This window comes from Vanacampus margaritifer, chromosome 3 (assembly GCF_051991255.1).
Source record: "Vanacampus margaritifer isolate UIUO_Vmar chromosome 3, RoL_Vmar_1.0, whole genome shotgun sequence".
Taxonomy (NCBI): Eukaryota; Metazoa; Chordata; class Actinopteri; order Syngnathiformes; family Syngnathidae; genus Vanacampus; species Vanacampus margaritifer.
This window is the reverse complement of record NC_135434.1, coordinates 15,462,876-15,483,978: the sequence shown is the minus strand read 5'-3', so window position 1 is coordinate 15,483,978 and position 21,103 is coordinate 15,462,876. Positions and strand designations below refer to the sequence as shown.

General features: G+C 38.2%; 1 protein-coding gene across 1 annotated transcript; it reads left to right on the top strand.

Annotated features, from left to right (window-relative positions):
- Positions 1 to 168: 168 nt before the first annotated feature.
- Positions 169 to 20,680, top strand: trpv4 (transient receptor potential cation channel, subfamily V, member 4). Its single transcript, XM_077562425.1, has 17 exons — positions 169 to 344; positions 1,334 to 1,414; positions 2,557 to 2,981; positions 4,381 to 4,556; positions 5,794 to 5,946; positions 6,433 to 6,573; positions 8,888 to 9,186; positions 11,159 to 11,338; positions 11,442 to 11,600; positions 13,467 to 13,559; positions 13,660 to 13,733; positions 14,011 to 14,176; positions 14,254 to 14,320; positions 16,640 to 16,944; positions 17,727 to 17,854; positions 17,983 to 18,104; positions 19,711 to 20,680. Exons 2-17 carry the CDS (start codon positions 1,406 to 1,408, stop codon positions 19,809 to 19,811), a joined length of 2,598 nt encoding a protein of 865 aa, XP_077418551.1. The 5' UTR covers positions 169 to 344; positions 1,334 to 1,405; the 3' UTR covers positions 19,812 to 20,680.
- The last annotated feature ends 423 nt before the right edge of the window (positions 20,681 to 21,103 follow it).

Sequence of the window (21,103 nt, the reverse complement as noted above, 5' to 3'; positions counted from 1 at the left end):
CTTGACTCAATACTTTACTTCTATTGTCGTATTTTTCATTGTTCTTGTTCACGATTACCATCTTGCGGTAATTTGTGGTACTGCATGTTTCCAGCAGCGTCATTTCCAACTTTGGAGCCAAGTTAGTAAATGACAACTTTACTCCACCCTAAATCACGGCAAGAAGCGTGCCGTGTTCTACTGCATTTCTCCTCACCTTGGCCGCCTCATTTGAAGCGTTTAATGGCATCTGAAAGTCAGAAGCTGAAGAGAGACTAAAATTCAACTTTTGGGTGCGTGGAAAACTGGAAATGGTGAAGAAGAATTGAGAAGCCAAAGAAATAAAACCAGCCTTGCAAATAAAGGTAAATTACACATTTTGCTGACTTGCGGCTTTTTAGCACCGGGTGCTATTATTATACTGTATGTATGAACATCTTTTTTCAAATAAGAAATGTATGTAGATTAGTACAGGAAATACATGCAGTTATTATTTTTCCTGTTAGCATCCAGTTTGCAATTTTCCCTAAAGTTTTCAGTTTGTATGAATGTTTATTAAGAAACAATGTGCTTTTAATTTGAAAAAGATATTTGGGGATTATTGGGGGGAGAAAAAACAAACAAAACAACAATGTGCCAACACTTGAATGCTACAGATTAAAAATACTGTTTTTAGGAGCACTGTCACTCATGAGCCCCATTTTTGAGTGTGACTAATTGTTCTAGGGCATTTGATCCAACAAATCAGACAACCGGTCTCCCAATTTAAACTTTTTGTGAAAGTATATCAAGGTCATCATCTTTTTGTGAGTGTGTTCACTGTCAAATGTGAAGTGAAGTGTAACGGCATGATAATCCGTGTGTGAGTCATGGCGGTCCCTCATAGCCGGCCCCCCCACCAAAACGCCCAACTTGTGTTTATCTTGTTGCCTTTCAGGGCTTAGATAAGATTGCATTGACATGAGCCAACGCAGGATTTGAGAGGATGCTTTAAGGGATGACATGTTGTATAAACGCTCGTAGGGTCCATATCAGCGACATTTATGTTTATGTTCCCACAGTGACGCAGAAGTGGAAGATTACTAGCTGTTTCGAGTAAACCTGTCATGCATTTGAAAGTGCAGGTGGTGTGATTCTGCCCGATGGGCCCGCTGACCAATGGCAGAGCAGACATGACAGTCACCTTATTGCTTCTGGCATCTGTTTTACAAATTTCCAAATGCCAGACACCAACCGCTTTTTATGTTTGTCAGATTTCTGTCTTTTTCTGTCTTTTCTTTTTTTTTAAGCACGTGTAAACTTTAATAACTGGTCATGCAGTAACTCTTCTTTGGTATTTTTTTTTTTTTTTTAGGTTGAACACATGCTTCAGCAAAATTTCCACTCCACTTGAAGAGGAATTTGCCACGCTGTTGTGATAAAAGGGATGAATGAGGTACAAAAGCAGTCTTTCTTTGACCTTTCTTTCTTTGAGAGGAATTGTGTGTCTGTATTGCAAACCACATCATTTATTTGTTGTCCCCACCCAGTGCAAAAGGGCTCTCTTGCATAAAAATTACCATTCAAGGGCAGCACATAACTCAAACTCATAACTCACAAGAACTCATTTTGTGCATTTTTTTTTGCAAAAAAATCAATTCACTCAAAATGTTAATACAATGTTTGTACAGCTTATCGTTCTAAATCTGGCAATAAGTAACATAAATAAATTATAGGCCTTCTCATGTTCTAGTAAGACACACTGTAAGCGCAACTAAGACATGTCTGCCATCTACTGATGGTTGGTAACATTGCAACTTAAAAGTCGACTTCTTAATATTCGCAGTTCAGCACGCACGGATTTGCACATTGTCAGATTTTTTTTTTCTTTGTTATTTGGATTTTCCCGTCCCCTCCCTTCCTCTCCCTGACGGACACCGCCAACCACGATTGCACATAAAAAAATAGGTGAGCCATGATTGGTTGTTACCTGAGTTCTGACCAACTGTGATGTCATTTTAAGTGGACAACAAGTGGCGAAAGGGCCACCGCCTGAGATGAAAAAAAATTGTTGCTTAATTCTTATTACAGAGAAGCAATATTAATCGAAATATCGCGTTAGGCTGCATAAAAAATATTATTGCAAAGAAAATTTGGGGTTGACTTTTCCTTTAAAATCCCAAGTGCAATCTCTTTGTTCGTATTACTTTATGAGTCTAATATACTAAGTAGTATTGCAAAGTTTGAATTTAGTGCAGTACTGTATACCTACTGTAAATTCTATGATGAAGTGTTATTAAGTAAATACATTAAAAAAGATATATGAAAGTGCACTGCCAAATCTCAAACGGTGTTATGGATTAAGCAAACACTTTTCACAGGTAACTTCAAATCAAACTACTACCTCAGTGGTTAATTGTCTACTTTCTTTCCATTTTGTCTAAAATAGTTCTGAATTTGAGCTCAGTGTTCCCCAAAAATTGGTAGCGCATCTTTAAAAGTACTGTATATGTTTCCCTGTTTTTTTGTTTTGTTTTGTTTTTGCCCAACAGTTAAAAACCTCTAAATATTCTGAGGTGTAACTTTTTTTTATTATAGGGTCGCTCTGCTACGACCCTCCTGCGAAGGTGCCACCTCGCCCTGTCCAAGGCCGACACCGTCAGCTCTGTCGAGCTCAATGGCGATCCCGGTGGCTATGTCCCTCAGGCTGACAGCGAAGGGCAGTTCTTGTCCGAGTTCTCAGAATTGTTTGAGAGTGCGGATGGCTCCCCATCTACTCTGGATTCAGCGCAGGAACTGGTTCAGCCTGAGCAACCAGTGGATGGGAGACAAAACCTGCGAATGAAGTTCCAAGGTGCTTTCAAGAAGGGCATTTCCAACCCCATGGATCTACTGGAATCCACCATATATGAGTCAAATGTGATTCCAGGTCCAAAGAAAGCCCCCATGGACTCCCTCTTTGACTATGGCACTTACAGGAACACGAGTAACCAGAAACGACGACGAAAAAAGCTGCCGAGGGGGTGAGAAGGCACTTTGCTGACACTAAATGACACTCAGTCTCACATCTACACCTCAGGGGTCAGCAACCTTTCCTGTCTAGGGAGCCATTTTAGTTCAAATAATAAACAAAAAATCAGTTTGGAGCCGACCACGTTTGAACATTGCGATGACGGAAACAATGTGTCGGAGCTAATTAGAGCTGCACCAGAACACAAAAATATACAGCATCCAATACTTGCAGATTCATTTTCTTCTATCTTTTTCGGGTTCATTTTTTATTTTTATTTTTTGGTAGTATTTTCAGACTTCATTTTTCATACATTCTTAGACTTTTTGGCATTTCTGTCAAATTTCTGACTTTTTTTTTTGCAATTTTATGGACATATTATGGTCATTTTTGGGACATTTTATGGCTTTTAAAAAAAAAAATATATTTTTTTTTTTACTTTTTATCCCTGTCTTCTTATATAACTTTTCTCACATTTTTGGCAACTTTGTGGATATTTTATGTTGAATTTCGAGATTTCTTCTTTTGTGTTTGGACATTTTATAGTTGCTTTTTGACCATTTTCTCTCCTTTTTTTTGCCTTTATTTTTTGGCAATTATAAGGCTATTTTGCTTTGGTTTTTTGATCATTTTTCTTTTCTGCCTTTTTTAAAAATTCAATTATCTCACATTTTTGTCAATTTCATTGACATTTTATAGTAATTTTCAGTTTTTCCTCTCCTTTTTTTCAACATTTTAAGGCCACCTTTTGGACATTTTTAAGTGATTTTTTTTAAAAACTTTTTCATTTACCGTTCATTTAAATTTTTTGGGGCCAACTTACAAATTTGGAGTCTGATATTTTTTAAGTATTCATTTAAATAAAAAAATCGAAATTAGGAATTAATTTAAATATTTTTTTATGTATATGTAAATTTTAATATAAATAAAATAATGTTAATTTAATAATTTCTACAACACAGGAAAGGAACTAAGGAACCACATGCAGCTCCAGAGCCGCAGGTTGCAGACCTGAACTCAAAGAATTTCCTTTCATTGGGACGAGAGTTGGAAAAATGTTGTCCGAAAATAACCCTTCAAGTACTGTAGACAGAGGTGTGCCACATGTGGAAGTGTGAGCACACACACGTGCACACATTCACTGTGGGCCTCTTTCAGTAATCTAACAGAGAGCATGTTGTTGTTGCCTTCCGTGGCTGTTGAGGTAATATTTAGACAACTGCCTCCACCCAGCACTCTCCTTGCTCATTCACACTATATGGTCATAAGTATTAGGACAGTTCCTAACAAGACCTCGACACCTGAAGTGAAAGTGGAAGAACATGTGAGGGGTGTACTCACGTTTGTGAGATACTGTACATTCATCCACTTTCATCTTATAGTTGACGCCTATGGTTTGTGTGCCTTCATAGTAAAACAGAGACATCCACTGTGGACAGTCCAAGCGAAGACCCGCCAAAGGTTCTGAAAGTATTCAACCGCTCTGTGCTGTTTGAGTGTGTGTCACGTGGGGATCCCGAGGCCTTGGAGGGCCTGTTGGAGTACTTGCAAAGTCACGACAAGAGACTGACGGATGAAGAGTTCAAAGGTAGGGCGGGGAGTGTCTGTATTCTCACGATGTGTTTAAACAGTTCTGGCAGAGTCTGGGCCTTTAGTGGCAAAGCAGAGCCCATTGTAATCTCCAACTTGTTGACTTTCTGTTTTCCGCTGATCCTCTGGACTCTTTGCTGTTCTTTGACCCAGATAGATTTGACCGGGAAAGGGCGCTGATGTCATAGATTTCGTCTTGCCCCGGGAAGTCCCAAGGAACGCTTCCTGTGTATGCTCTCGGCTTATAACGGGGAGCAGAGAAAAATCACAGCAAACTGTGGACCATTGGTGGTGCTAAACAGTCTCAAAGACTCTGTATTTAGAAAGCGGCTAAAAATAGAGCAGAAAGACTGGATTTTTTAGTATTTTTATTTTCGTGTGTTCTGGCCCATTTAGAAAGTTTCTTACTAAAGTTCAACAAACTAAAACAGTGACTTGAATGAATCACAACTAATGGTGGTTGTTTATCGAAGGTGCAGGCGTGCAATTTTAAAATGAAACAATATGTATACTACGGGCGCCGGGGCACCCGATTCTTTCTTGCTTGGGGCTCCTGGGGAATGTTGCTACGCCACTGATTACAGTTTTACACATTAGGTACACCGGCTCAAAGATTTAAAAGAAGAGCCACATAAAAAAATGACCTTATTGCTAACTTGCAAGAAATAGAGATAAGACATAAATAAATAAATAAATAAAATATTATTAGAATTATTATTATTAAAATTAATGAATTAAATCGCTGTTGAAAGAATGAAATCAAGGTGCAGGTAGAGTATTATAATATGGGGTGTTCATTTTTTATTTTTTATTTTACACACACACACATATATATATATATATATATATATATATATAAAATACATATAAAAAAAGAGATTCAAACCCGCCCTGGATTGGCTGGCAACCAGTTCATCGTGTACCCCTCCAACTGCCCGAAGCCAGCTGGGATAGGCTCCAGCACCCCCGCGACCCTTGTGAGGAATAAGTGGTAAAGAGGATGGGTGGATGGATGGATGGATTCAAACCCAGAACCTCTCAACTGTGAGACAGCCATTCTAAATGCAGATAATACTATTCAGAAATTCTATATAAAATAAAAATAATAACAGAAAAGCAAGGTTTTTATAGGAGAGCATATGTTGGTGTGAACTGAAATAAACTGAAATACAACAAAATAAATAATAATAACTATAAAAAAAAAACATTAGACATTCTTTGTTTTATTCCCTTAGAGCCGTCGACTGGTAAGACGTGTCTTCCTAAAGCCCTGTTGAACCTCTACAGCGGGCAAAACGACACCATCCCGCTGCTAGTGGACATAGCAGAGAAGACAGGAAGCCTGAGAGAGTTTATGAACACGCCTTTCAGGGATGTCTACTACAGAGGTATGGATGAATTTTGAGTCCTTCCACTACTGAGCTACAAATGCTTAGAGTGGTGGGCGGGGTCTTATTGTGAGAAAACGGAATGTAAAGTGTTTACTGTGATAAATGTGCTCAGTGACTATACAGCTGTAGAAATGAGCTTTCATTGATTTTGTGTGCCAGACTTTGAGTGTGCCTATTGTCTTTGTTATTCTTGTGTAAAAGTGCTCACTGTTTTCATCCTCTGCATCGATTCATGAAACTTTTCAAGCTGTGTGAAACTGTTGGGTTCATTTAACAACATCCAAAGAGTTAAGGGCACCCGTTTCCATAGAAACACTTTGCAGCTCTCGCTCAGCTTTGTTTGACATTTGCCCTAAAGGTCTCCCCTTTCCCGCACTCCCTTCTCATATTTCAGATTGCGCACACTTTTGGAATAACTAATAAGTATGAAATAGTTTTTCATTGCAAATGTGCGCATCGGTTGAATATTGTTTGTTTCATCAGGCCAGACGGCGCTCCACATTGCCATCGAGCGCCGTTGTAAACAGTATGTGGAACTACTAGTGGAGAAAGGTGCTGATGTCCACGCACAGGCCAGAGGGCGCTTCTTCCAGCCCAGGGACGAGGGCGGCTACTTCTACTTTGGTAATCGTCTCTGTCTACTTTAAACTGTGCCTCTTTGTCTTTAACGAAGCACTTTATTAAATCTCAAACCTCTTCTTTAAGTGATGAAAGACTATAGACAAGTAGCAGCGTCCAGGAAATGACGCAGTGGTAATGATGTGCTATGCCTTTACCAGACACTCTTTTCCACTGTGACTGCATTTAAAGCAGTTGCCAATATAAAATAGTGCCTACTTGGCAGGGAAATGTAAGCGCCACCTTTTCACCGCTACTTTTTTAAACGGGCAAATTCAGACACTGGCAGTGTCTTCGACCATGACTCCACCTTGGGCAAGGGTTTCTTGAAAGCAGCCTTGCAATGCTCTACAAACACATCTGCATAGCATTCCGCGTGTTCAGGTTGCGTAAGAAGAAAGGTGTCTGTGTTCTGTAGTGGAAAACAAACATCCTGTGTTGGAAGGCAGGATCTCACTCTGAGGAAAACCCAACACTGCCCTCTGTTGGTAGATGTAGCTAACTTATATTAAACCTACCGTGAAGCATGAGAAGACTTGTACAATTCTTAGAGTTTTGTTGCAAGCAGAGGTGGGGAAAGTACTCACACTTAATACCTGAGTAAAAGTACAGATACTTGTACAGAAAAAAATATGCCAGTAAAAGTATTGACTCAACTCCTGTATTAATTAAAGTAAAAAGAGAGACGCGGAAGACTCAGAAGAAAAAGAAGAAGAAGAAGAAGACAAAGAACAAGAACAAGAGGAAAAGTTAAACTAACGACGAAGCAAGCCTTGTCGGTATTTAATAACTTTTTTTAAAAAGTACTGTCTGATTAGACCTTCTTTTTATGTTTTTTGTTTTGTTTTTTGTTTTGTGTGTTTTCTTTTTCTTGTGTCTTGTTTGACAGCACCGTTCTGGTTTGTGTGCTCAGTTTGAATTGGATGTTGGAGTTTGAATTAATAACGAAAGCAAAAAAAAAAAAAAGTAAAAAAATTATATATATATTGTTAATTATAACTTTTTTGGTAACCGTCACATCAATAGAGCACACACTGAGAAGAAAATCGTGTCACTCTTTGCTGACATTGTGACGGAGTACCATAACAAAATATTAGACTAGCTAATCATAGCAATTAAATTAAAATAAAACTTACTTGTTTACAATACTTTTTTTTCAGTTTAGATGGATATTGAAATTAAATAAAGCCAGTGATAGCCGATAGGGAATATTTCGCTTGTTTGAATTTGTTGCAACATAGTTGTTAAATGCTCTCAGGTTCACCTCTGTGCTGGTGCGGTTCCTGCTTTTAAAAGACCCCAAGATGGTTGATAAATGATTTGAAGTAGGCTATCTTGAAATAAAGGGAGTAAAAGTAAAAAGTAGTCTAAAAAATAAATACTACAAGTACAGAGATAGCTGAAAAATCTTGACAACATTCAGAAGGTGTTTATACCTTTTTACTGTACAAGTAGACAAAGACAGATTACCTGGAAGAAACCCACTCAAGCACAAGCCCTATATTAGGTCCACACAGACGGTCGAGATCCAAACCACAAACCTCAGAACACTGAGGCAGATGTACTAACCACTCGGCCACCATGCTGGCCCAATGTAAACTACAATGAATGATGGAATAAAATTTGAGCATTATCTATACAGTTTATTTGTTAATGAAAAAATTATAAGCACCTATGGAAATAATGAGGCGCCAAAAAATACTGGTACATGACTGATGGAATATTTCTATTTAATATTGCAACTGATTGTGCCTGCTTTCATTTTTGTCTCGTCTTGCCAATATAATGCTTGTTCATATTTGATTGTAAACGCACACTTTACCCCTCACCCAACACAGAGGAGATGATTTCTATTTGCACGTAGCACGGTTGTCATTCCCAAATCCCAGCGTGTCCGTGCACAGTGTGAGTAATTTGCTGCGGAGCTTTGCGGCGAGGTGAACAGGAACCTGGCAGGGCTGATGGCTAATGGGATTTCGACTCACGCTAACACTCAGCGTGCACCCGTGCAAATCCATGAAGAGGAGCGTTTCTATCTGAGGTGACAAAGTAATCTGTCATCCATGGCAACGGCTCATTTTCTGCAGCTGCTTTTGGCACTCTGGGCCCCATTGCAACCTTTCCTTCCAACAACTGCTAATTGTGCTGTTTTCATAGCAGGGATTAAAGTCCAATATTTGATCCAAATTTAGTATGCTTTGCGAAAACAAACAGAAGCCAGCAACAGTTCTTAATTAACCCTCGTATTCATGAGCTGGTTTTTCATCCAAATTGCTGTCCTCCCCTGAGAATTCACAATTCTTCTCTCTGCCTCCCACAGGTGAGCTTCCTCTCTCACTGGCCGCGTGCACCAACCAGCCCAACATCGTGCACTACCTGACGGAGAATCCCCACAAGAAGGCCGACCTGCGGCGACAAGATTCCCGTGGCAACACGGTCCTGCACGCCCTGGTGCACATTGCAGACAACACTAAGGACAACACACGATTCCTCACAAAGATGTATGACCTGCTTCTGATCAAGAGCGCCAAATTGTACCCAGACTGCAGCCTGGAGAGGGTGCTCAATAATGATGGCATGTCTCCTCTTATGATGGCGGCCAAACTGGGCAAGATTGGGGTAAGAATGATAGAAATAGGACCCAAGTACAACAATTTCAAGTTACGCCCTTTCAGGTTCCAGTTGAATTAGGGTTAGGGCAGGGTTGTCAATCTTGTTATTATACGGGCCATGTCTTAGTTATGGTTTCGGCTTCAAATATCCCGCTCTCTGTCTGCGGATGTGACGTCATGTGCGCATTGTGTATGTGAGGAAGGGGGTGTGTAGTTATCTTTGCAGGATATGATAGTATGTTCAAGAATGTAAAGTTGTGTTGAATTTTGTTAATAAAAACATTTTTTTTTATAAACGTATTCAGGAGAAAACGAAAAAAAAAAAGAGTGGGGGGTAGTTTTATTTTTCGGCCACAGGTGGCAGTGGCGATTCAAAATTCAAGTCCAGCAGCTTTAATGCTTTGAGAAACGTTATCATTATTAATAACATTTAATCTTTCTTTCAATGAAAGTGTAAAGTGATCCAATGTCCGCACAAGTGTTAGTAGTTACCAGGAGACACTTTAATTGTCGCTCAGAACACAGTACAATCCAGCACGAGCGGTAACGTCATTAACTGCACAGAAGCATGCGTGCAGGAGTTGCCATAGTAACCCAGTAGCAGCGCTTTACGGCATGTCGGACTACTGTCGTAAAGTCCAGTGCATGTAGTCCTTTTATGACAAAAAGTTCAATGTTTTTTTTTTTTAAATGAATAATGCAGATGAGCAACAGTATAGTTTGAATAGTGAGAATGATTACGATATGCTATTAAAACATGAACTATTGTATTTGTTATTGCTTTGGTGCCATCTGAGGAGCCAAGGTGAGGCTATTTAAATGTCACTTGATGTTGCCTTCGTTTGTTGTAGTTGTTTTTCTCATGCTATTTCAAATGACTGTGACATGTTAGATGTTATGCCAAAAACGTTCAGGTAGCCGCAATGTCTATGTGTAAACTCTTTGTTTACACATTATGCATCTGGCGTGACTATGAGGCAGTAGCAGTTTCCCCCATCATAATTTATATTTTCTCATGCGTTTACCCTAATTATAATTTCTATGTTGGAAAGCTTGCCTGGAACAAAACTCAAGGAAATTTGCTTTCTCATGCCAAATAATTTTACACCTGTGGTTTAGGGTGTCATGGCTAATTCCATTCATAATAGTCACTTTTCCCTCCTTTTTATTTTTTATTATTATTTTAACTGTTGCTTGTGAAGGTCAGTGGCAATCATCACTGAAACTCAAATTGTAGCAAATTATTGTTGGACCAATTCCACCAAAATCAGATTATTTATTTTATTTTATTTTTTTTACATTTGGCACCTTAATTTTCACAGTTATAAGCCACAAAATACTAGGATGGCCAAAAATTGTAGGCCTATAATATGAATATTAGGGGATTTAGAAAAAATCGATTCGGCAATATATCGCGATATTACAGCACGCAATTCTCGAATCAATTCAATATGCAGCCGAATTGATTTTTAAAAATCAATTTTTTATGGAAATATTCAACAAAACGTCTTACTTAGGGATAAGATTCATTCATTAAGCATGGAAGAATGTTATATCAATGGAACATTAAGCCTTAATATTTTATTTCAGTGCTGTTCAAACATGAAACAGACTGCAACCTGTTTGTTAAATGCAGTGGCTCAGTTATAAGCCTGAATTTCAGATAAATAAATACATTTTCATACAAATCTTACAGTGTTCATGTACAAGTTTACTGATTTGTATTTTCTAAATTTGAGTAAAAAAAAAATCGCAACAATCAATTTATAGAGTCGTATCGGGATTAATCGTATCGAATCGAATCGTGACCTATGAATCGTGATACGAATCGAATCGCCAGGTACTAGGCAATTCACACCCCTAATGAATATGAAGTGTTTTTGTGAAAACTAGACAAAGCAACATTCAATGACAAAACCACAATGTATCCTCTGCTTCAGTCCTGCATGTAATCAGTCATATGTAACTTCATTTGACAGGTTTTTCAACACATCATCCGACGTGAGATCAAAGATGAGGACGTCCGTCATCTGTCCCGCAAGTTTAAGGACTGGGCTTATGGACCAGTGTACTCCTCCCTCTATGATCTTTCTTCACTGGACACCTGTGGAGGTGAACCATCTGTGCTGGAGATCCTCGTTTACAACAGTCATAGTGAGGTAAAAAACAAAAACACTACAAGCCTACATCTATCTATAAGAAATATTGTTTCCTTCAAGTCCAGGGTATTAAAAAGTCAGATGACAATGTCCTTTTTGTCAGATCCGTCATGAGATGTTGGCAGTGGAGCCCATCAATGAACTGCTGAGGGCTAAGTGGCAGAAGTTTGCAGCTGTGACCTTTTACATCAATGTAGTTTCCTACCTCTTCACCATGATCGTCTTCACTCTGGTGGCTTATTACCACCCAACGCAGGGAAAGGTGGGTAGAAGAAAGCCAGTGAGTCAATAGCAGATGCACTCATACACTATACAAGGGATGGGCTACTTAAATGATGGGCCACAATGTTTCTGCAGTGCTCCTGGGAGGCCACATAGGAACGTGCACTACCTAAGCAGATGTCTGGGGGGGAAATAATTTTAAATGTGGACAAAATGTGTGTCTTTGTTATTGACACAATGTACATACATCATAGTATCTTTAATTTTTCATTTCAATTTTCATAATAAATTTCCTTAATGCATGTATAAGACATCGAGTCTTTAACAACAAAGGGTTTGAACAATCAAAAAACAAAAATAAGATCAAAGGGTTCTCGCAAAGGGCCAACACCTACAAGCGTCAACAAGTACAACAGTTAACAAAGCAAGAAAATAAGCAAATCAAAGAAAATTAAAGCAGGTACCAAAAATTCCTAAAAGAACATACACTGACAACATTTGAACACATTAATAGTGCACAAATAGTTACACTGGTGATTATCTGTAAATACATTATTTTGCTATTAAAAGCACACTTTGATTGGTGTATATTCACTGTTGTGCAGAAAATATTATATTATATATTATATATATATTATATAAGTTTTTCACAAAATGTTTCTCTGCATTTTTTTTATACGAAGAAATGATTTGGGTGAAACCAACACATGTACATACTAATGATCATATATGAGCCTTGAAAGATCAGTCAGAATAATCTAAATTGGCATTCAAAATGTTCTCTTTTTATGTCTGGCAATGAAATAGTTAACATCAAAACTAAATAGTAAATTGTTTCATTGTAAAACATTTAGACATTTAATATAACAGTATTCACAGTTGTATATTCTTTATCCTCTGCGAGGAGCTGAGCGGTCTATCTTGTACAGGCGTTTGTGTACAGTGTTACTTCCGTCTCCGGGGAACAAATTAACAAAAAAAACCTCTAAAAACATCTAAAAATAAAGAAATAAGAGTTTGTTTCTAAAATAACTAAAATTATTTTAAAACATATATATATATATATATATATATATATTTTATATATATATATATATATATTTTTTTAAAGTACATGAACTCATTTTGTGCATTTTTCCTCCCCCACAAAAATCAACTTACTCAAAGTATATTTAAGTAATATTTTTCAGGTACAGTACTACTGTTGTGCATATTCAAAATGTGAATAAACAAACAAAAAAACCCAAAACATTTTTGTTTTTTTAGGCCTACCTTCTCTCATTGTAGTACAGTGCAGAATATGATCCGGTGCAAACACAACTAATATATGTCTGCCATCTAGTGGTGAATGGTGTTATAACAACTTAAAACTAAACAGCGGAACTACATTATTAGCGGAGAATAACGACAGGGTCAGCCCACAAATACTAAAAATCCAAGTCTAATTACCTCCCATTAAAATGCATTTAATTATTATTTTTTTTATTGTAAACCCCCCAAAAATTTCTAAAAACCTCCCAAATAAATTTTTCATGAAGAACGTGGTTTGCTCCCTAATGACAAAACAAAACAGTATATTGAAAATATAGAAAACCATCTGCAAATCAGTGAATCTGCAACTGCTGAGCTGTGAGTAGTTCACTGTAGTAGAGGAAACAAGTTCTAGGTTGTATTTGAGGAAATACTTGAGAAAATAAAATTGGTAGGCAAATTAATCAGCCACTCAGATTATTATTATTATTGTTATTTTGTTTAATTACAATAAAAAAAATTGTCGTTATTTTAGTAGATCTCATTAGATTAAAAATGTGTATCTAAAATGTGTATATTTCTGCATGATATATTATAACTGTACTCTTCTTGATTACTTCTGATGAAGTTTCTAATCACCCCGTTTGTCTTGTAGCCCCCGTACCCTTACACAACATCAAGTGACTACTTGCGGATGGCAGGAGAGGTCATCACATTAGCATCCGGAATCTTCTTCCTTCTAACCAACGTGAGCTCAAATCAAATATTTAATGGCTGCTTGCTCACATGGCGTCTTTAATGAGTGTTTGTTGTTGCGTTTATGGAAATGCATCTTCAACTCATTGCAGATTAAGGACCTCTTCTTGAAGAAGTGCCCTGGGGTGAAGTCGTTATTTATTGATGGATCCTTTCAACTGCTGTAGTAAGTCTCACGCTGCCTCCCACACACGACTCTTCCTCACATCTCGCGCATTTTTACCCGCGGCAAATTCTGTTTCCTCTTAATTGAATCGTCTAGTTTATCTCCTCCCTGCCATGTTTTCAAGTTTACATCTTTAATTAAAGCCATGATTAAAACAAAGGGCGAAAATGTTGAACACCTTTGTACATTTGTTGATATGGCAGTCATGTGTCTCTGCGCGACTTATGTGCTGCAAGCGCTATCCTTGACAACCCCCACCCCCCCGGTGTCCTTTCAGTTTCATCTACTCGATACTGATCATAGTCACGGCCGCTCTCTACTTGTCTGGCATTGAGGCTTACGTGTCGGTGATGGTCTTTGCTCTTGTCCTGGGCTGGATGAACACACTTTACTTCACCAGAGGCCTCAAGCTCACTGGTACCTACAGCATCATGATACAGAAGGTGGACACAATGCAAAGAAAATAAAGTCATCATCAAACCTCAAGAGCAACTAAGACGTGTTTGTCTTTGATCCCTAGATTCTTTTCAAAGACCTGTTCAGGTTCCTACTGGTGTACGTACTCTTCATGATTGGTTATGCGTCAGGTAAGACGACCATATAAACCTGAAAGCAATAAAGTTATCTATTTTATGGTCTTTTTATTCTTATATGTCATATGTGACCTAACTCGTCTAAACATGACATTCTGATTAATATTACATTTGTGGAATATGAGTTATGCAGTAAAATCCAGCCATTTTTATCCATATCAGGGGGCGGCCATTTTGCCACTTGCGGTCGACTGGAGATTACATCAGTGTTGCTCAAGGCTCAGGCAACGGCCAATCACAGCTCACCTGCTGTCTGAAGCTTAGCTGTGATTGGTTGTTATTGGTTGTCATCTTCAGTTGACAGCAAGTGGCAAAATGGCCGCCTTCTGATATCGATAAATGCTGCTGGATTTTGCTGCTTAAAGAGGAAGTCAATGTTAAACATTTATTGACAATAATATGTTATATGTGACCTCACTACTCTAAACATGACATTCTGCTTAATATTATATTTGTGGAATATGAGTTATGAAGCAAAATCCAGCCGTTTTTATCCATCTCAGGGGGCGGCCATTTTGCCACTGGCTGTCGACTGAAAGTGATATCGCATGCTCAGGGCTAAGGCAACGACCAATCACAGCTTCACCTGTTGTCTGAAGCTTAGCTGTGATTGGTTGTTAATGGTTGTCATCTTCAGTTGACAGCAAGTGGCAAAATGGCCGCCTTCTGATATCGATAAATGCTGCTGGATTTTGCTGCTTAAAGAGGAAGTCAATGTTAAACATTTATTGACAATAATATGTTATATGTGACCTCACTACTCTAAACATGACATTCTGCTTAATATTATATTTGTGGAATATGAGTTATGAAGCAAAATCCAGCCGTTTTTATCCATCTCAGGGGGCGGCCATTTTGCCACTGGCTGTCGACTGAAAGTGATATCGCATGCTCAGGGCTAAGGCAACGACCAATCACAGCTTCACCTGTTGTCTGAAGCTTAGCTGTGATTGGTTGTTAATGGTTGTCATCTTCAGTTGACAGCAAGTGGCAAAATGGCCGCCTTCTGATATCGATAAATGCTGCTGGATTTTGCTGCTTAAAGAGGAAGTCAATGTTAAACATTTATTGACAATAATATGTTATATGTGACCTCACTACTCTAAACATGACATTCTGCTTAATATTACATTTGTGGAATATGAGTTGGAATATGAGTTATGAAGCAAAATCCAGCCGTTTTTATCCATCTCAGGGGGCGGCCATTTTGCCACTGGCTGTCGACTGAAAGTGATATCGCATGCTCAGGGCTAAGGCAACGACCAATCACAGCTTCACCTGTTGTCTGAAGCTTAGCTGTGATTGGTTGTTAATGGTTGTCATCTTCAGTTGACAGCAAGTGGCAAAATGGCCGCCTTCTGATATCGATAAATGCTGCTGGATTTTGCTGCTTAAAGAGGAAGTCAATGTTAAACATTTATTGACAATAATATGTTATATGTGACCTCACTACTCTAAACATGACATTCTGCTTAATATTACATTTGTGGAATATGAGTTGGAATATGAGTTATGAAGCAAAATCCAGCCGTTTTTATCCATCTCAGGGGGCGGCCATTTTGCCACTGGCTGTCGACTGAAAGTGATATCGCATGCTCAGGGCTAAGGCAACGACCAATCACAACTCACCTGTTGTCTGAAGCTTAGCTGTGATTGGTTGTTTATGGTTGTCATCTTCAGTTGACAGCAAGTGGCAAAATGGCCGCCTTCTGATATCGATAAATGCTGCTGGATTTTGCTGCTTAAAGAGGAAGTCAATGTTAAACATTTATTGACAATAATATGTTATATGTGACCACACTACTCTAAACATGACATTCTGCTTAATATTACATTTGTGGAATATGAGTTATGAAGCAAAATCCAGCCGTTTTTATCCATCTCAGGGGGCGGCCATTTTGCCACTGGCTGTCGACTGAAAGTGATATCGCATGCTCAGGGCTAAGGCAACGACCAATCACAGCTCACCTGTTGTCTGAAGCTTAGCTGTGATTGGTTGTTATTGGTTGTCATCTTCAGTTGACAGCAAGTGGCAAAATGGCCGCCTTCTGATATTGATAAATGCTGCTGGATTTTGCTGCTTAACTCAAATTCCAGTAACACAATATTAACCAGAATCCCGTATTTAGACTAGTGGGGCTGCTTATTTTGAGGGTTGACTTCCCCTTTCAGCCTCTGTAATAGAACAACTTTCATATTCTGGCTAACCATTTTTTTTTTTACCATGTTAAATGAATGCAGTACTTCTATTAAAAAATGAAAACAATGTGTAAACAAGTGAAAAACATATACCATATTCTCACCCTTGCATAGCCCTGGTATCCCTCCTCACTGTGTGCCCTCCCCCGGGCACGGACTGTGCCGGAGGCTGCCCGACGTACCCCAAATGCAGGGACCCCGACACCTTCAGTATCTTCTTACTGGACCTCTTTAAGCTGACCATCGGGATGGGAGAGCTGGACATGATCCACAGCGCTCAGTACCCTGCAGTTTTCCTCATTCTATTAGTGACTTACATCATCCTCACCTTTGTGCTGCTGCTCAACATGTTGATCGCCTTGATGGGGGAGACGGTGGGGCAGGTGTCGAAGGAGAGTAAAAAGATCTGGAAGCTGCAGGTGAGTTGGTTCTTCCAAAAGTCAAAATGTCAAATCAAGGAAAATCTCTGAAAGTAGTAGTCCACATTATGGCATCTGTTAGTTGCAGTCACACATACTGTAAGTTTATCAATTATACTTGCATTTTATTTATTGTTCGTGTTTTTGTTATGTTTTGCCCCAGGATCTAAAGGTAATGATAATGGTGAAAGATAGTAATTTGAACATATTGTAACATTATATCAACTTCAAAAATATAGTGGTAATAAACATAAATGTTGAAATGGTTTATAAACAAAACAAATGGTTGTAAAATGCTTAACAATGTTATTGTCTTAAAGGGGAAGTCAACCACCCCAAAAGAATTCTTGACAATAATATGTTCTATGCAGCCCCACTAGTCTAAATACGGTATTCTGGTTAATATTGTATTAGTGGCATATGAGTTAAGCAGCAAAATCCAGCAGTTTTTATCAGTATCAGAAGGTGGCCATTTTGCCACTTCCTGATGAGTGAAAATGACATAAAAGTTGCTCAGGTCTCAGCTAACAACCAATCACAGCTCGGCTTCAGAAAACAGGTCAGCTGTGTTTGGTCGTTGCCTGAGCCCTGAGCAACTGTGATGTCATCTTCAGTCGACAGCAAGTGGCAAAATGGCCGCCCACTGAGATGGATAAAAACGTATACTCCTATCAATATTTATCAGAATGTCATGTTTAGACTAGTGAGGTCACATATAACATATTAATGTCAAGAAATGTTTTAAGGTTGACTTCTTTAAGTAAACTAATGTCTGTTTGCAGTGGGCAACGACCATCTTGGACATCGAACGCTCATTCCCAGTTTGCATTCGCAAGTCATTTCGAGTCGGTGAGATGGTTACTGTCGGCAAGAACTGGGATGGAACGCCTGACCGACGCTGGTGCTTCAGGTACTTTTCTTTTTGCAGTCATTTCTGCATTAATAATGTTTGTTCTATTGAGTCATGAGCCACGTCTACACAATCAGAAGTAATTAAAGTGGTAGGGTTTATTTACGTCAATCTACATACTTCGACAGGGTGGATGAGGTGAACTGGTGCCACTGGAATCAAAACCTGGCAATAATCAATGAGGACCCCGGCAAGAATGAGACCTGTCAGGCTAACGGCCTTCAACAGAGTGTCAGAGGCTTGAGGAGGGGTGAGATTCTCGCCGCACTTCATGAATATAAATGCACAAGTGCCTTTCCACAGGATTGGTGCCTTTTACATGTTATAACTCTTCTCAAGATCTGATCACAATTATTCTTTTACGTCACTGTTTTACTGCAATGAAACTCATTATTCAGTTTAACGCGTAGAATTAGCTAATACATGAAATACAGCCACTTAGCATTTATGCTAATAGCATGTTGATAATCAGCACATTCGTTATTCAACAAAAAAATGTTTAACTGTTAAACTTGTTAAAAATGGACAAATAACGTTTACGAATGTCATTATTATTATTTAGGGATGGGTATTGATTTTAATTTCCTCAATCGATTCGATTTCGATTCACAAGGGTTCGATTCGATTTGGATTTTTTTTCTGATTTGATTCACTTTAATTCAATCCAATATTACTTGTGGAACATCAATTCTATTTAAATATTGTAACATTCTCGTAGTCGACGAATGTATTCCCTTTTCAATAACGAGTCGTTACACTATTATTTATCACTTCAAATACACTGCTTTTATACAGCAGATTGGCTCTGGCGTTAAATTTGAGTTAAGTTGCTATGTAAAAATTGAGCTGCACTAAGCAATTTTTCTAGATTGTTACATGTGTGTGTTGCACAAAATATGTAACTTAAATCGAGCCTCACACGGGGCACCATTATGTAAGGGAAATCGGTCCAATTAATTATTAAACTGATAATCAATTGACTCATTAATTGAAGGAGAATCAAATTTATTATTTAAATTAATTTTGAATCAGAACCTCGGAGCACCACATCTGTTTTTGATAGTTTTACCAGGATAACAGATACGAACCTCGTTGAAACAGTCATTAAAGAATGAATGATCAGATGAAGAATGAATGAATGAAGAATGATCAGATTAAATTTAGATCCCATGTTAATTTAGATTCTAGCTGCAAACTTCAATCAAATGCAAACACGTACAGTTGAACACATCAAAAGAAATGTTACCTAGCTGACAACTGTCAAAACGTGCACACATGAAAGTTAAGTGAAGAATCTGCCCCCCCCACACACACACACACACAATATCAAGGACATGAAAAAATCCAGAAACATTAAATTCCAAATGAAATTTAAGTTAGATGAGTTAGTTTATTAATGAAATTAACACGTGTTATAATCACTTATGTGTTACATATTGACAATAGCAAGGATGAAATGAAAATATTTTCATAATTCTAATTCAATAATTGCAACTATAAATTAAAAAGATTTTGAATTGTCTTAAAGTGCAATGCGTCACATCTTTCATAAATATAATAAAATACTTTTTAATTCATGTGAACAGTAAATTTCAAGAAAACAGTAGACCTAATATAAAAAAGTCCTTTAAAAGTGTATTTTTAAATGAATTTACGGGAAAAGGAGGTATTAAAATAATTCATGGTTTTATGAATCAATATCAGGCTCGAAAAGGAAAATCAATTCCATATTGATTATTCTTTTTTTTTTTTAAAGGCACCCGTTTGGCAGATTGTCCCACATACAGTACATACTCCACATCACACTGCGATTCATTAAAGTAAAGCAAGTCCCTTCTCTGTGTGCCCCCCGTCAGACCGCTGGTCCACCGTGGTCCCACGAGCGGTGGAGTTAAGTCGGGGTCCGAGGCCTCGCGATCTCGTGGTAGAGATGGAGCCCCTAACGTCCAGGCATTGAAGGCCACACAGGACCAACCAAAGACAGCGGATGCTTGTGCGCATGAAGAACAACAACAATCTGCCGGCAACCATTAAAATGCACTCTTTTATTTATCTTTTATTCATGGAACCGAGTTGTAAATATTATTTCTTGAAAGCCATGTCAAATAATGTATTTATACTCTAGAGAAAACACTGCAATCAAAAATACTAATAAAGCAGTGTAATATGTCATAAAACACATACAGCAATAAATATTTATGGACATTTAGCTTAGTATTATTTGTATTATAGCTTAGTGACTTCTACATGATGTGTGTGTGATCCCACTGTCTATCCTAGTATGTTTCTGTAACTAAATTGTTGTATAACTTGTGTCAAACCCGGGCTGTCAGCGTAGGCAGGCAGCTTTTACTGTATATTATACAATGCACTCCCTGTGCTCATTCCCGATATATGTCTTATTGTTGCAAAACACAGACATTGTTCTGCAAAAACGGGCCTGATGAGCAAGGTTACAGTTGTCAAGCAAGTAGTAGACAATAGCTTTCCGTGTTGTGGTTTGTCTTTGAATATCCCGAGTTATTATGTTCCCCGCAGCTGTGGGGATATTTGCATAATCAACGCGGAGGCCTCGCGCCGTCTATTTGTTTGAGAATTTTCACTGCATTTGGCTCCTTGCCCTTGCCGCATCTTGTTCTTGTGCTTCTTTACTTATGTACATGCTGCATGTATGTAACAGTTAAAGAGGTCACATGTGTCAAACCTGGGCTGTCAGCGTAGGCAGGCAGCTTACTGTATATTATATAATGCAATGTTTAAATATTTTTTTTATACAGTTGTAATAATTGGTCCCCAGAGAACAATAAACAGAAGTTTGTTGTCAAATGCGCATTTGTATTATTTGTCCTACGTGTCACAAACACACTGAATACAGTATGTAGAGTATAGCAAAAAGCAGCAGAATCATTTCTGTGACTGCTTTGGGTTGGGTCATTGGATCAGGTATGTTGTCAATTGCTTATGCAGTTACTATGTACCACGTGATGATAATGTGCTGATGTTGTCAGTTGCTATGCCCTTGCTACGGTCCTGTATTTAGGCACTCTTAGTTTGTCGAGATACTCCTATTTGATCATATTTATCGATTGGTTTTATTAAACATATAAACGTGAACGCATTACAAGTATAAAATATAAGTTGAAGTGAAAAAAAGAAAAACAAGAATAGGAAGAAAGAACAAAAAATCATCAGTAATTTTGCAGTCTACATGTTTAAAAGGGAGTAGGAAGAAGTTCAAAACTTGTCGAG

Bases quoted from the DNA above. Each gene is read 5' to 3' on its own strand.
- trpv4 (XM_077562425.1), top strand. The intron at 13,734-14,010 runs GTAAGTCTCACG...GTGTCCTTTCAG, and splicing joins GGATCCTTTCAACTGCTGTA to TTTCATCTACTCGATACTGA. The intron at 16,945-17,726 runs GTGAGTTGGTTC...GTCTGTTTGCAG, and splicing joins AAAAGATCTGGAAGCTGCAG to TGGGCAACGACCATCTTGGA.